Source organism: Oncorhynchus gorbuscha, linkage group LG02 (assembly GCF_021184085.1).
Source record: "Oncorhynchus gorbuscha isolate QuinsamMale2020 ecotype Even-year linkage group LG02, OgorEven_v1.0, whole genome shotgun sequence".
Taxonomy (NCBI): domain Eukaryota; kingdom Metazoa; phylum Chordata; class Actinopteri; order Salmoniformes; family Salmonidae; genus Oncorhynchus; species Oncorhynchus gorbuscha.
This window is the reverse complement of record NC_060174.1, coordinates 13,131,392-13,143,542: the sequence shown is the minus strand read 5'-3', so window position 1 is coordinate 13,143,542 and position 12,151 is coordinate 13,131,392. Positions and strand designations below refer to the sequence as shown.

The window sequence follows — 12,151 nt, the reverse complement described above, 5'->3', positions numbered from 1 at the left end:
CTGCTCCTCACTGTTAGCCACTTGACTGCCCAACATTGAGAGCAAAAGACTGGCGGATACGGAATTAATGGACAACATTATCTCTCAGATCATATTTCTTCTCCTGTCCGTTAAACATCACAGTTTCCCTCCAGAGATAATGTACTATTTTTGATTCAGATTTAGTCTTTATTATTTTCCATTTCCATTGTACCTAAAAATCCCTTCTCACCACTATATGTCCAAGTTTGCCATTTCCAAAGTCTGTTACTATCAGATGTACAACACAATGTCCAGATGAAAATGTTTCCAGAGCACATTTTCATCTAGAGGTTGGGTTGCATGTATTGGACCAATGGTAGAGAATGAGATTGCTGTGGATGTAAAAACAGAGCACGCTGCAGGGTGCGACAGGGGTTAACCCTTCGTGTGAGTGTGTGGGGGTCGAAACAAAATAGTGGTCCTGGGAGGAAGCGATCAATGATTGGGACCATAATGCACCTCCCTGCAACTCCTCACATTCACGCTCGCTGGCTGCTTTGGGAACTGTCACACACACACACTTGTTGGTACACACACTTGGTTGTACACACACACATACACACAGTTGAGACGCAGACAGCTCAACTCTCACACATTCCCTTCCACTCCATCTTGCAGACATCTGGTCGATGGCCTCTCTCACTCTCACTCTCACTCTCACTCTCACTCTCACTCTCACTCTCACTCTCTCTCAGCCCTGCCTCTCTCTATGTTAATATAGTGGCTAGCCTCCCTTTCCATGGCAGTACTAGTTGACTGTCCCTATGTTAATATACTGAGTACTGTAGGACTCAGTCGTACAACTACCCACTACCCATCTGTCTCTAACATATTGAGCTCTGGCTAGTGTGCGTTTGGAGTCCCTGTGGTCCACTGCCAGTCTCTGGTTCTCTCTGTCCAAACATGACCACTATTTCTCCATCTTTGTTTCGATATTAAAGTTAGTAAAAAGGCTATCAGTAAACTCTGTGGCAACGCTAAATATAGTCACACTTGATTCACATTCAAGGTAAGAGGTGTTGTCCTGAATATTTGTATTGCTATGGAACTTCTGTGCTCCTGGTGAAATCTACACCAGCCTTAATTTCCTCTAGGGAGTGTGTGGAGATGATTTATGTAACACTGTTTACTATTGGCCCTGAGGATGAATGAGGGAAGGAACATAGGATGTCTTCCAAATGGCTCCCTATTCTCTATATAATGAACTACTTTTGACTGGGGCCCATATGTCTCTGGTCAAAATGGATGTACTATATGGGAAATAGAGCCATTTTGGACGTAGCCATACTGACTAGCTCTCAGTATTTACACTCTGGTGTACTTACAAATAAAATGCATTTAACCTTTATTTAACTTGGTAAGTCAGTTAAGAACAAATTCTTATTTTACAATGACAGCCTACCAAAAGGCAAAAGGCCTCCTGTGGGGATGTGGGCTGGAATTGAAATAAATAAATAAATAATAAAAATCTCTCCAATTAGGAAGTGAGAAAGTTAAAAGACTTACATTATTTATTTATAGGGTTAATAATAATCTCTGGCATCGTAATAAAGAAGTAAAGACCTCATATCGAACATCCATTTAATTCACCTAATGAGGGAGATGAATGTTTTCCTCTGGTTAAAATGAAATTAGAATGATCAAAATGAGAGAATGATTTACAAAAAACTTGACAAAATCTTGTTAGGACACTGTCTGTTGTTAGTGTATATTGTTACACTCTATAAGATGAGTTTACCTTAATGGCTCATATTAATTTATATGACTATCGGGTTTATACTGTAGTAGTTGCTGGGAATATATACCACATCATGTAAACTATAAGAGCCATTATTCAAAATGTAGGTGTGAAGGTATTGGAGACAACACAAGTATGTGTTCCAGCTAATTAGGATGATTCAGTCATTTAGGAATGAGTCCGTCATTTAGGAATGAGTCCGTCATTTAGGAATGAGTCAGTCATTTAGGAATGAGTCAGTCATTTAGGAATGAGTCAGTCATTTAGGAATGAGTCAGTCATTTAGGAATGAGTCAGTCATTTAGGAATGAGTCAGTCATTTAGGAATGAGTCCGTCATTTAGGAATGAGTCCGTCATTTAGGAATGAGTCCGTCATTTAGGAATGAGTCCGTCATTTAGGAATGAGTCCGTCATTTAGGAATGAGTCAGTCATTTAGGAATGAGTCAGTCATTTAGGAATGAGTGTGAGGCCAACAAAAAGACATTCAGATGACTCATGTCCTGCCACCAAGGAATACGTCCAATCAACATCACATCATCATCAGCTGCCCAGGCAGCCCGGTAATTAGATGCTGCTGACTGAGATACTGTGGCTCGGGGTGGCAATTTATTCTGGCCGCCAGTCAGTACAGTAGACCCCCGGCCAATACAGCGCAGGGCCCGGTGCTACTGTGCCATAACCAGGCAAAGACAGGGACATCATTAACACTTGAGTGGGCCTGCAGGACATGCAAGGCAAACACCACCACCACCACCACTACTACGCAGAGCCACCAGTTCTCTGTTAAGGAAAGAAGGGCAGAAACAGACTGGCCATGGGGCAACTCAGACAAATGCCAGGTGGGCTGGTCCATCAATCCCATTGTGTAAATTAGTTTGTATGCAGAATTATCCTTTTTTTGGTCAAATAATGGGGAATGTTGTGAGCCGGTGTGGGGACCTTGAGGAAAACAAATGGGCTGGTGTGTTAGAAATAGCTGGGCCGATTTCTGCTCCCAGTTCGTCCCTGTGAAGGGATCATACGAGGGAGGGATATAAGCTAGCTGCTAACAGGACTGTGTCTGCTATGTGTCCGTCTGGATGTTCACTAACCAGGGGATTCCAGCCAAGGGACAAACTGGAATTTGGAGGTGCTTGTAAATATTTTTGCAAGACTTATAGAGGTCGACAAGATGAGCTGACGCTGGAATGCCTGTTTACATACAGCCTGTTGCTCCAGTGGTGTGTGTTCACTGAATCTAACCCTTAAACAATGTCACAAGCCAGCTAGCGCAATTCACTTACTGAATTAATGACCATCCTATGTCAGACCCCACACCAAGGCCTGTCACATAAGTCTGGAGGTGAGACAGAGATAGCCAGTCAGTCTCATGTCTCCTGTTTATATTCCCGTTACATTTCTGCATCAGCTGTCTGACTTCGTATTTCCCCACAAAAACTGGGGTGGGCTGTGGAGGGTTTGGTGTGGAGGGTTGGGGTGGTGGGCTGTGGAGGGTTTGGGGTGGAGGGTTGGGGTGGTGGGTTGTGGAGGGTTGGGGTGGAGGGCTGTGGAGGGTTGGGGTGGTGGGCTGTGGAGGGTTTGGTGTGGAGGGTTGGGGTGGTGGGCTGTGGAGGGTTTGGGGTGGAGGGTTGGGGTGGTGGGCTGTAGTGGAGGGTTGGGGTGGTGGGCTGTGGAGGGTTGGGGTGGAGAGCTGTGGTGGAGGGTTGGGGTGGGTAGTCTGTTCTTTTTTCTATGTTGTATTTCTGTTTGGCCTGGTATGGTTCTCAATCAGAGGCAGGTGTCGATCGTTGTCTCTGATTGAGAATCATACTTAGGTAGCCTGTTTTCCCCATTTTGGTTGTGGGTGATTTGTTTTCCAAACAGAACTATTTTGTTTTCAGTTTGTGTAGTGTTCAGTTTTGATTAAAAATATAACGAACACTTACCACGCTGCGTATTGGTCCAATCCTTCCTAGTCCTCCTCAGAAGAGGAGGACGAAAACCATTACAATTACAGACTGAGACCTGAGGGGAAGCAAACATAGTACCGTTGGAGACATGGAAATTACGTGTCACATTAGATTAGCCCAACAGAACCTCTGGAATGGCTCAGGGGAAGACATCATTATTTCAATAACATTATTCCCAGAAAGTCTTTAAACTATACAAATTCTGATAAAACCACATTAAGAGTGATTTGTGATTTTCTCGTGTTATCCATCAAACAGTGTTAAATATCTGAATCCCTCCGAGTCAAGAAGATCAACCACCCAATAGACACAATTTCAGCATTAAATTATCATTTGTATTCTAACTCAGCAACAGCATATTTTCCCTAAATCAAAAGCACAGGACATGGCCATCAACCTAAGCAATTCTCTACTGAACAGAGGAATGGAAGACAACTCAGTCCCAAGAACTTCACATTTTATAAAGCTTTCCGTCACATGTGAGACTGACCCCATTAGGCATGTTATTAAGCCTGGGCCTTGTACTGTCCAGTGTTGGTCCTTTTCAAGGTTATCCCCTTTCCTCAGTCCCCAGCCTATACTGTTACCTTTAAACTTAAGTAGCCTAGTAGTTCATTACACTGCCATTACAAAAAGTGGAGTTTATTTTATGGCAAGAAACAATGCCAAATGTAAAATCTCAATGTTGAGTTGAAGTTAGACAATATCTATGCCTGAACATCTGTGTTTGGTATAAAATGTTTACAATCAGGACTAAAGCATGTTGTTATCAGGATTTAAATGGCCATGTATGTTACTTATTTGTACCTTTGCCAGAGGTACATTATTTTTTAAAGCAGTTGGATATGGCTTAATCACGTTTGAGTATAATGTTGTTGTTCAGGATAGAGGCTAGCACTGAGGATAACATATTGAACTCTCTAAATGTAGCTCACAGACTCTCTTCGGGGAGAGTAACTCGGAGGGGAAAGGTAGGCTAAGAGAGCTGGGAGAGGCGATCATCACTCGAAGCGTGGACAAGCATCTGAGCAGCAGCAGCAGTAGCCACGACAGCCTGAACCAGCGTCGCTTTAACCTCACAAATTCACCACCTCCTCTGTTACAATTATAATTGGTCCGTCCACGTGACAAATACCGCACTATACTTGGAAAGAATCGCAAGCGCGTGTTTTTTTTAAGATGCCAACGATCTCTGACATCGTAACTTGAGAAAGTGTTCTTTGTGCGGTTAACAAAGGTCCATTACTACGCTTTAACTCGGTAAGTAGCCTACGTCTAGCCCTATATGCAACTTCTTCTTCTTAACTGTTAAATTGTTATGGTAACCTAGGAGTTATGGGTTAAATTAGCACATGTATAGCCTTATTGTGTAGCCTATTCTACATTTTGTTGGCTTCTTGTCGGTCCTATATGCAATATCCTATTAATATTTTTTATAATTATCTGGATAAATGTTTTATTATCAGGTATTTGCTCTTGAAGACTGCTACACTTATTATTATTATAATTTTTTACTCGCAAATCAGGGTTTGTTTTACATTTGAATAGCCTACTTTTCAAGATGTTTGTTGGGAATTCTGTTGTCCAACTTCTGACGTTGTTGTTAAACCGCTCATTTGGGGACCCTGAGACGTTTCACAATTTTGTAGTTGCCCTGAACTATCTCGCCAGATTCACCTAATCAAGGCCTTGATGATTAGTTGACTGGTTGCGTAAGGTGTGTCATCTCTGGGATATATCCAACACATGGGATGGCTTGAAATGTTTCTAATATATAGGCCTGGCGTGTTAAGTCTAAATAGACCTATATAATACATAAAATAAACAAAATTGAAAAAAAATATCTAGCAGGGAGTCTAAAGGATGTTATTACGCTCTCACATTAGAATGAGTACGGAGTAGTAAAACAACGAGGAAGGGAAGGGCTGCTAAGGTACACAATAGTAGATTTTGGTAGACTGAGTAGTGTTTAAAAAAGTCACTTGGGGCGAGAGAACGCAGAATACATGCGACCTCTTTCATGTGATTGTTTTTTGTTGAACAGAAGTTTTTAATTTGCACATTCATATGTAAAAAACATCTAAATCTATCATAGTTCACTATAAGTGTAGATGATCAATAGCAAAACGATCTCTTTCATAACCAAACATGTAAGGAACATCATTTTTAATTGATCATTTGTAGCCTATAAATAGGTTAATTTCAGAAACTTTAACATTGAGGAAACAGAAACGATTCGTTTTATAATCCTCTTAAAGATCTGTACATTTACATTTTAGAATTAGATGCCAATATTGGGATTATTTTAACCTTTTATGCAGACCACACAAAAAAAATGATATTCACCCAAATATCTATTTCATAAAACGTAATGTCAAGTACATGGAAATATATGCGTTTTACTTTATTTTCTATTGTATGTTTCTATGTTTTTAAAAAATGTAACTTTCAATTGAATTTAACAGCACATTCTCAGTTACTAATACAAATCAGCGCAGCTTTTCCTTTCCCAGTTTAGTTACTTAGAGTATGAAAGTGTGTTACCATTCTTAACACAATTTTCTCTCCAGATTGCACATTCCTTATGGAAATGTCTTATTTTTGGTAAAGTTATTATTTAACTTTTGAATTAGTTAATTGGGTCACACTTCTCTTTCATCCCCCATATCTCTTTCTTACATCACCCTCATTTCTGACAATAATTGACAGATTTTCGTCTGAACCAGTGACATTTCGGTTACTGGCTCAACGACTCTGAGGATGGACTCACAGTGAAGTCATTCAGCATCAACCTCATCTTTCTCCAAAGCACACCATTACTAAGCCCATCCCCTATTGACCAGTCCCCCCTCGCTTTAGGGACAGCGAGGAGTTGATTGGATGGACCTACCCTGGCCCACCTTCAAGATGGACAGCTCCTCCTACCTGCCAGGTCCCCTGGCGTCCCCAGCCCTGATGGTGCTGGCCTCCACAGCCAAGACAGGCCGTGATGCCTCCGTCCCCTGCCAGGCCTCCGTCCCCTGCCAGGCCCCGAGGTCCTTCAGGGCCCCAATCTTTGTGAAGGACTTCCCCTCCGGCTCCTACACATTTGCCTCCATGTACAACCGTCAGGGGCCTATCTCCGGCCACGGCTCATTCCCTGCCAGAGACTTCCCTGCCTCCCTGCTCCACCTCCATCCTCAGTTCCAGTTTCACCCCAACAACCTGGACTGCCCTTCCCTGGGGATGCTCAACCACATTGGGGTAGGAGCCCTCCGACCCTTCTCCTCCCCGCCTGAAGAGAGGGAGACCAGGGGTTATCAGTCAGCCTTCACCCCTGCTAAGAGGCTCAAGGGCTGCTACACAGATTCTGAGGGGAAGGAGTATGATTTTGGAGGAGGGTGTTTCCTCTCTGGCTCACCGGGATCACTCAAGGCTGCCGAGGATTCTGGGAGGAAGTTGTTTACGGTGTCTGGGCTGCTGTCGGACAGAGAGGCCTCGTCTAGTCCTGAGGACCGTAAGAAACACTGTGAGTATCCTCCTCTGTATATACTTCTCCAAGCATATCTATATGGGTGGTAATATAGTGGCAGTAATACAGTGTGATTTAAAGACACGCAGCAAAATCCTAGCAGGAATTGTACGCTTTTAAAAAATCCTTGGGGTCAATTCAATCGATGAAATCATTGACAATTATGGAAGGCCTACATCTTGAATTTTTAATGTGTGTCTTTATGGACTGTGTCCTTTCTACTCTTTGACAATCTTAACCCAAATCTTTTCCTGCTTGTGCAAAGAATGTGACACTCTCTTGGACTTGACCACTCGTCCATGTTTCTGGTAATTGGTCACGGATTACCATTAGTACTACCACTGAATGTATAGTTTTTCAATAAGGTGGAAGACAAACATAAGAGGAGGGGAAGTTTGAGTGAGAAACACCCTATTCAGAGATAACGAGGTGACAGAGCGAGCAAGGCAGCCATGCGACGAGAAATGGCGCAGCTCTCGGCTCCACAGATTACATCCTCAACTCAATATGGCCACCCACGCAATCATGAGCCATCTGTTGTGTTGACAACATGAAGGAGAGAGGTGTCAGTCAGAGCGCCGGGGCGAGAGCAGCTCCTCATTACACTAGAGGATAATTGCCCGACGGCGCGGGGGCACAACGGCGCTCGCCTGCCCTCGTCTTGTCTCCACCTCCAAAGAGTGGGAAGGAAGGCAGACACTCCAGCACAAGGTAAGATGGGAAAACTAACCCCCGCACGGCCACCAAGGTGGTGCCTGACAGATGAAAGTCCCCAGAGAGAGAGGGCCCACAATCCTCGGTAGATCAGGGGAGGGCCATGTTGAAAATAATGACAATGAGAGAGGGGGGAGCTGAGAGCTGTGATCTCCATATAACAAAGATACTTTTCATCCCACATCAAGGCCTGGAGCTGGGATGCCTTGTCTTAACAAAAGAAACGGATTGTGTGTGTGTGTGCAAGCCTGTGAGTGTCTGGTTTTGTGGAACTTCCTGGTTTTGAAATGCCGTCGGGTGAATGACAGGCAGGAATCCCAATAATGAAACCTAACAGTGACAGGAAAGGGAAGATGCCAAACAGGTGTGTGTGAGTGTGTTCATAGGCTTATTACGAGAGCGACACCCTGTGAGTGTCTTTGTGTATGTGTTCATTACGAGTGTGCACTCCTGTGTGTGTGTGTGTGTGTGTGTGTGTGTGTGTGTGTGTGTGTGTGTATCTGTGCTCATATTACCTCCAAACAGAGAACAATTTGATGAAAATACAGGCATGGATGGACAGGGGGCATGGAATAGGGCTGCAGAACCCAAAGTGGATGGTGCTATGTAGCTCAAAGTTCTCGAAAAATGTACTCTGAGTGTTAGAAGCAGAGTTTCTTTCTTTTTTTTATCCAATTAGATTGAAGCTCAGGCAAACTCAGGGCTTTGATGCAGTTGAGCTGCCAGCACTTTCTAAAGTCTGATATTTGGTTCCTCTTGATTGACTAACAGTGTTAAGCTTCAAAATGTACGGGGATGAAACTCTTTGATTGCTACGTAGAAAACCTCGGTATGATCATTCATGATAATACATGACACCATACATGGATATGTAGCCTACGTATGGACATGTACGACCCATACAGCATGATCCATACCTCACGACCCATACGTAACGACCCATACAGCATGATCCATACCTCACGACCCATACGTAACGACCTATACGTAACGACCCATACAGCATGATCCATACCGTACGACCCATACGTAACGACCTATACGTAACGACCCATACAGCATGATCCATACCTTACGACCCATCCTTAATGACCCATACTGTACGACCCATACAGCATGATCCATACCTCACGACCCATATGTAACGACCCATATGGTACGACCCATACCATACGACTCATACAGTATGACCCATATTGCGTAACCCATACCCTATGACCCATAAAGCACGACACATACATCACAAAACACCAAGTGTGTTCACAGGCATTCTATGTCCCTCTCTATTCTATCAATAAATGATATTTGGGGCGGCTGGTAGCCTAGTGGTTAGAGCTTTGGACTTGTAACTTAAAGGTTGCAAGATTGAATCCCCAAGCCGACAAGGTAAAAATCTGTTGTTCTGCCCCTGATCAAGGCAGTTAACCCACTGTTCCTCGGCTATCAATGAAAATAAGAATTTGTTCTTAACTGACTTACCTAGTTGAATGAAGGTAAAATAAAACCTATTAGAAACCCTGTCTGTAAGCTTTAAAATGCTACCGATCTAAACCTTTTATCTTTTCCAGTGATGAAGACATGGATGTTGCAACACAATGTACAGTGGGGTATGCGAAATGGGGCAACTTTAAGCATCTCCTGAATGTTTGGGCTTTAAGGTCCAAAAAGTAACTTTCTGACCACTTCTGCAACAGGCAAACGTATATGAAAGGTTTCATTCAAATTAAAAGGGGTGCTGTCAAAAAAGGATTGAATTCAAACGAATTTACCCATCTTCTATGCCCTTAGAGATACATTCATTAGCATACAGTCTCCAGTTGAAATCTATCTACAGGAGCTCACTGTGAATTGGCTAATTTTGTGTGAGTATATCAAGAGTTAAAAACGGTTCTATGTGCTCTGGTTAGACAGGCTTGTTGTGGCTATCCTGGCTGTTTGTCTGACACAGTGTTAGTTTATATGTCTTCATGATGTCTCCTCTTCTCTTCTCCTGTATCCAAACACAACATTACCCCAGGGGCCGTATGTGCCAATCGGCTCAGAGTAGGAGTGTTGATTTAGGATCAGATTTGCTTTTTTTTTTACATCACAATGAATAAAACTACATGGGCAGAGGTAGGGCCTGATCCTTACAGTAGATCAGCATTATGGCCCCAGACGTTTTATCTGGAGATGTGCAGACGAACAGATGTGACAGCTGTTTAAACGGCTCCTCTCTTTCAAAGGGCAGATGTCTCCAACGAGGTGAATCATGCTGACTTTCCTCAGGGAGATGTTTCAAACTTCTAGGGGTTGAGCTGTATAACTAAAAGGATACAAAAACAGAGGAAGAGAATGGTAAAACATTGTCTACTGCAGATTTCCAGACAGACAGACTGTGGTGATCTTCCCTTCAAATCCCTGTGTTGTTATCACACCGTATGATGTTGAGTTACTGTAAGGGAGAGTTCTGATTGGTGTGTCCAGTTGTATGAATAGTAAATGTGGGCAGGTGAGAAAATAATTCTGTAGCAAAGTAAAGCCATCAGACAAAGGTGTAGCTGTGTCTGTGTAGCTGTGTCTGTGTAGCTGTGTCTGTGTAGCTGTGTCTGTGTCTGTGTGTCTGTGTGTGTGTGTGTGTGTGTGTGTGTCTCTCTGTGCGTGGTGTGTGTGTGTCTCTCTGTGCGTGGTGTGTGTGTGTCGCTGTGCGTGGTGTGTGTGTGTGTGTCTCTGTGCGTGGGGTGTGTCTGTGTGTGTGTGACTGCATCTTGGAACTAAAGAGCCGATAGATGTGTATGCATGAACATGGAATGGTTCCTATTGATCTCCTCCTCTGTAAGATGTAAACAGTATGTCTTACAGGAGACTTCAATCAATACACCCTCCGCTGGACAGCTGCTCTGAAAGAACACACACACACACACACACACACACACACACACACACACACACACACACACACACACACACACACACACACACACACACACACACACACACACACACACACACACACACACACACACACACACACACACGGAAACTGTGTCTGGAACCAACTAAACCCATAAAGCATCACATGAGAATGAATCCCTGTGGCAAGTCTGCACCTGTGTCCCATATGGCCCCCTATTCCTTACGTAGTGCACTACTGTGGGAACACATTGTCATGTAGAATGTAGCCTACCATTAATCTATGGGATATTGATTCTGTACAGTCAGGTTTGGTGTTCCCTTGAGTTCCATAACAGGTGTGTATAACAGACCGTAGAGGACTCTTAAACACTGAACACATCTGGTGAACCAAGCCTTGGAGTGTTACGCTCAAATGTTTCCCCTCTCCCATTCGGGTAACTTCCCTGGGCCTCGCTTCCCCATCAGTGGAGGATGGAGTTGTTTTCTATCCAGTTATCCCATAGAATTCCCACAGTCCCTCAACAGCAGATTTTTGCCGCCCATCCCGATAAGGAAGATTTCCCCCATATTTGTGTCCAATTCAAGTGACTGGGAACAGGAAGCATTAACCCAAGATGCAGAGTTTCCGAGTCATGGTGTGAGTGAGTGGACCTACTGTACATCTGCTACAGAGATCTCCCCTCTCTTTGCCACACACATAATTTAGCATTAGACTGAGGGGGGTTAAGATCAGAAAGAGATAGAATAACCAAGCCAAACATCCCCCAAATCAAAGGGATCTTCTAATGGTACGATCCATTTGACAGCTGTGTTACAATACTGTAGATGAAGAGAATGTCTGGACCATGTGGACTGCACTTTGGGATTTCAGAGACATTGTCTGAGAGAAGAAGAAGCATATGAATGGGATGGTGACTGTGTTTGATGTTCGAGGTCGTGTTTGACTGTTGCCCTCCTGTCGTGGCAGTAATTTGTTCTTCTAATGTACTCTTAAGTGGGGAGCTTTCATCCTGGCGGGGCGGCGGGGGGCGGGGGGCTGTTATTCTCTTTTTCTTTCTCGTTCCCTTCGTCTTGTCTGGCCAGGAGCAGCAGTGTGTGGAAGTGGTAGAAGTTATCCTTCCATAACACCCACCCACACTGCACATTGATACATTATCCTTCCATAACACCCACCCACACAGCGCATTGATACATTATCCTTCCATAACACCCACACAGCGCATTGATACATTATCCTTCCATAACACCCACCCACACCGCATTGATACATTATCCTTCCATAACACCAACCCACCCACCCACACAGCAAATTGATACATTA

The 12,151-nt window shown here is 43.7% G+C and overlaps 1 protein-coding gene across 2 annotated transcripts; it reads left to right on the top strand.

Moving 5' to 3' along the window:
* Positions 1–4,735: 4,735 nt before the first annotated feature.
* Positions 4,736–7,326, top strand: LOC123991201 (E3 ubiquitin-protein ligase RNF220-like). 2 transcript variants are annotated; one of them, XM_046292546.1, is made up of 2 exons: positions 4,736–4,970; positions 6,570–7,326. In XM_046292546.1, exon 2 carries the CDS (start codon positions 6,591–6,593, stop codon positions 7,269–7,271), a length of 681 nt encoding a protein of 226 aa, XP_046148502.1. In that variant the 5' UTR covers positions 4,736–4,970; positions 6,570–6,590; the 3' UTR covers positions 7,272–7,326. The 2 variants fall into 2 exon arrangements, with proteins under 2 accessions (XP_046148502.1, XP_046148493.1); XM_046292537.1 differs by having other exon boundaries at positions 6,420–7,326.
* Positions 7,327–12,151: the final 4,825 nt, after the last annotated feature.

Coding starts and splice junctions, on each gene's coding strand:
- LOC123991201 (XM_046292546.1), top strand. CDS start 6,591: ATGGACCTACCCTGGCCCACCTTCAAGATGGACAGCTCCTCCTACCTG.